Source organism: Lepus europaeus, chromosome 12, assembly GCF_033115175.1.
Source record: "Lepus europaeus isolate LE1 chromosome 12, mLepTim1.pri, whole genome shotgun sequence".
Taxonomy (NCBI): domain Eukaryota; kingdom Metazoa; phylum Chordata; class Mammalia; order Lagomorpha; family Leporidae; genus Lepus; species Lepus europaeus.
The window spans coordinates 41,726,274-41,730,428 of NC_084838.1; the positions used below are offsets into that span (position 1 = coordinate 41,726,274).

Consider the following 4,155-nt stretch of genomic DNA (forward strand, 5'->3'; position numbering starts at 1 on the left):
TCCAATGGCAGGAGCCAGGTGCTTCTCCTGGTCTCCCATGGGATGCAGGGCCCAAGGACTTGGGCCATCCTCCACTGCACTCCCTGGCCACAGCAGAGAGCTGGCCTGGAAGAGGGGCAACCGGGACAGGATCGGTGCCCCGACCGGGACTAGAACCCTGTGTGCCGGCGCTGCAAGGCGGAGGATTAGCCTAGTGAGCTGCGGCGCTGGCCAAGTATGGTGACTTTTTAAAAAAAATTTTTTTAAGGGAAAAGGTTTATTGATAGGGAAATCCAACAGACCAGAGGGAGAGGGTGAAGAAGGTGGTGGTGGTGGGGGTGGGGGGTCGAGAGAGAGATCAGGAGAGGTCCAGAGAGAACAGGTGTGTGGGAAGCAGGTCCTGTTATACTCTTGCAGGCAGGGAAGTAGGAGAAAGGAATCCCGTTGGGGTGGGGGTGCAGCTGACACTTGCGGTTGGGCCATTTGGTGACTTTTCTATTTGAATTTTAGGACTTTATTTTTACATGCTCTTGAAAAAGAATTTAATGGGGCCAGTCAGTGTTGTAGTGCAGTGAGTTGGGCCACCGCTTGCTATGCCAGCCAGCGTCCCAGTGCTTGTCTGAGCTGTTCTGCTTCCTATCTGGCTCCCTGGAAAAGCAGTGGAGGATGGCTCAAGTGCTTGGGCCCCTGTCACTGATGTGGGAAACCTGGATGGAGTTCCAGGCTCCTGACCTCTGCCTGGCTCAGGCCTGGCCATCGTGGCCACTTGGGGAGTGAACCAGGGGATGGAAAACCCCCCTCTGTCTCTCCCTCTCTGTAACTCTTTCAAATAAATACATTAAAAAATTAATTTTAATGAAGCAGAAAAGTGAAGAGGATAAAGTTTTGGTCCAAATCCCAACACTCAGATGATGTTAACACCATTTCCAGCTATCCTTATATATATATATATACAAAAGATTAGATGGGTGTTTATCTCTAGCCATAGATACCTTGTAACATCTCCCAGCAGGATCCAGCGAATCTATTAACATTTCTGCATATGACCCTTCCCAAGAAGATGTTTAAAAGACTACAAATAGCCTCACTTTTCTTCAGGGGAGGTTTTGTGAAAGCTTATTTATAAAATGCTTTTGCTGTCCCACAGATTTTTACATATTTAAAAACACAGAAATCAGAGATCTTCCATCTGTTGGCTCACCTCTCCTAATGCCTGCAACAGCTGGAGCAGGGCCAGGACAAAGGCAGGATCCTGAAACCCAGTTCAGGTCTCCCATGTGGGTGGAAGAGACCCAGGTATTTTATATTCATTTTCTCAGCTTCTTAAGATTTCAGAATTGCAGGTCAGAAACTGTGGATCTGGGGCAGGCACTGTGGCCTAGCAGGTAAAGGCGCCACCTGCTATGCTGCCATCCCATATAGGTCCTGGTTTGAATCCCAGCTGCTCCACTTACAATCCAGCTTCTTTGGAAAAGCAGAGGAAGATGGCCCAAAGTACTTGGGCCCCTGCCACCCGTGTGGGAGACCCAGATGAATTTTCTGGCTCCTTCCTGGCCCAGCACTGGCCATATTGGCCACTTGAGGAGTGAACCAGTGGGAAGACCTCTTTCAAATAAATAAATATTAAAAAAAAAAAAAAAAAAAAGATGGAAAGAAACTGGGGCTGACACTGTAGCACAGCAGGCTAAAACCCTGGCCTGCAGCACCAGCATCCTACACGGGTGCCAGTTTGAGTCCCAGCTGCTCCACTTCCAATCCATCTCCTGGCTAATGCACCTGGGAAAGCAGTGGAAGATGGCCCAAGTCCTTGGGCCCCTGCACTCACGTGGGAGACCTGAAGCAGCTCCTGGCTCCTGACTTCCGATTTGCTCAGCTCCAGCGGTTGTGGCTATTTTTTGGGGATTGAATCACCAGATGGAAGACCTCTCTCTCTGTTGCTACCTCTCTCTGTAACTCTTTCAAATAAATAAATCTAAAAAAAAAAAAAAGTGGATCTGTGGGTTCAAAAATAGGATCATATATAATACATGCTATTTTGTAGAGAAAAAGCATTTAACTACATCTGTAATTGATTAAAAGGGGACGTAAAACCAAAAGAACCGCTTAACTTCGCACCAGCGTTTATCACGAGATTTTATTATTTTTTTCACAGGAGCTGGGGCTTATTACGCGCGGGGGAGGGCGGGGGTCACTCTGTCCAGCGGTGGCCGCAGTGTGGGGCGGTGCACACGTAGTACAGGCGCATGGCGTCCTCGGCCCGGGCGCTGTGGGACTGGAAGAACACGGCCTCCTTGTGGCCGCACTTCAGGCACGGGTGGTCCTCGGTCCGCGGCAGCGTGGGGTCCTGGGACACGTCGGCGATGATCTGGGTCAGCTCGTCCACCTCGTGCGTGATCTTGTTGACGTAGATGCAGCTGTTGTCGGCCTCCTGCTGGTAGTCGCAGTTACGGCAGGCGTACAGCAGAATGCGGTTCTCCTTGTCTTCCTTGGGGTACAGCATGTTGTTACACTCCTGGCAGAACCGGATCCCCACGAAGCCCGGCTCGTAGGCCCCTTCTGGCTCCATAGCGACTCAACGGCCGTGCCCACCCTCCGCGCAGGCTCCGCCGCACTACGGGTCGCGGCAAGGGTCAGGTCTGGCAGCTTCGCCAAACGAGGGGCGGAGCTGCGCGCACGTCCCCGCCCTCCGGGGCCCTGCGCGCCGTCCCCTTCGCGAGGAGCTTTGAGTGATGGCGTCAGTCTTCACAAAGCCTGCAGCCACTGCTTCCGGTGTCCGGGCCTAGCCGCCTGCGAGCTGTGGGGGTCTAGGACCGACAGCGTGGTCCGCGGGGCGCTGCGCGTCAGTGGAAGAAGCCACTGCTCCTTGGGTGGTGGAAGCCCACGGGGATAATGCTTCGACCTCCGCCCTCCCCAAGAGGTTTTATTTTCAAAAAGCTCTTTCTGAGGCTAAAAGAAAACAGTAAGGAGAAAATATTAAGAAATTGAGGTCGCTATGTGGGAGCCATTTTAGATGGGGATCTCTCCAACTTGCATGTTCTCAGTACTGTTACCCTTAACAATCCTGAGACTCACAGGTCATATGATCTACTTGTTCAGATAATCTCAAAACCCCATAGAATGCCTAATATGTAGGAAAACGAAGTTAATGGAAAACAGCCACATGCATTTCAATGTGGAAATCCCCGCCCTTACACTGGAGGCACGACGAAGCGACACAGGGCTTGCATCCGCATCTAATGAACAGGCTCGGGGTTAGCAGGAGCCATCAGAAGAGAAGCCACTCCATTCAAAATGAAAGCAGAGGTGTGCAAGGCACGAAGAAGACCTGCGTTGTCAATGTAGATGTATGTGCACGAGCAAACCACAGACGTAACTAACAGACTGACAGTGTAACAAGAACGAAGACGTACGATACTGTTGCAAAATACATTTTCAAAAAACGTTGATGGGAGGATGATGAGAAAATGAGCAGTAATTCAGGAGGCTACAGAGAAGCAGTGTGACAGACACTGTGGACAGAATCCGAGGAGACTGGATGCCAACAGGAAATCCTCCCATACGCCATTTGGAAATGTGATTTTATGGCAGATATTTTACTGTGCTGTCAACTTTTAAAATTTACATAGAATTGAAACAATATTTAAAAATAGCCTTTATGGAATGTATTGCTCTATCATCATTCCATGTATCTGTCCTGATTTAATAATGTATGATTTAAAGTCTATTAAAAAGAATATCAAATCTCCTGGTCCACGTTACGTTTGGCTTCATTGCTTTTCCAATAACTGTACCACTGCGGTGAAACCCTTCTGGTTGGAAATGCTGTATGTAATTTACCTTTTTCTAAGGTCCCAAACATTTCATAGGTAGTTTAATCAAACTGTGTTTTGGCTTCAGAGGTTTTTTTTTTTTAAAAAGTCAAATTACTCTGCCTACAAACGTTGACTAGTGTCCCACTGGTTTCGAATATAGTAAATATATACTGTAAATTCAGCCCTACCTTTGACGCTAATGCATCAAACGAGAGCCAAACCTCCACCCCAGCGGTTCGGAGCACACAGGCGCCTCGTGGACCGGAGCAAGTGCACCGACGCCGACTTCGGGCGGCCCCGCCCCACGCAGCCCCGCCCCCCACGCACGCCCCGCCCCTCCGGAGCGCGTCGGACGCCGAGCGGA

At 49.9% G+C, this 4,155-nt stretch overlaps 1 protein-coding gene across 1 annotated transcript; it reads right to left on the reverse strand.

Moving 5' to 3' along the window:
- Positions 1-2,095: 2,095 nt before the first annotated feature.
- Positions 2,096-4,077, reverse strand: LOC133771247 (DNA-directed RNA polymerase II subunit RPB9-like). The gene is made up of 2 exons (XM_062206998.1): positions 3,980-4,077; positions 2,096-2,925 (listed from the first exon to the last, which is right to left on the reverse strand). Exon 2 carries the CDS (start codon positions 2,543-2,545, stop codon positions 2,168-2,170), a length of 378 nt encoding a protein of 125 aa, XP_062062982.1. The 5' UTR covers positions 2,546-2,925; positions 3,980-4,077; the 3' UTR covers positions 2,096-2,167.
- Between the last annotated feature and the right edge of the window lie 78 nt (positions 4,078-4,155).

What these genes read in the sequence shown, in the direction of transcription:
- LOC133771247 (XM_062206998.1), bottom strand. Translation starts at nt 2,545, where the DNA reads ATGGAGCCAGAAGGGGCCTACGAGCCGGGCTTCGTGGGGATCCGGTTC.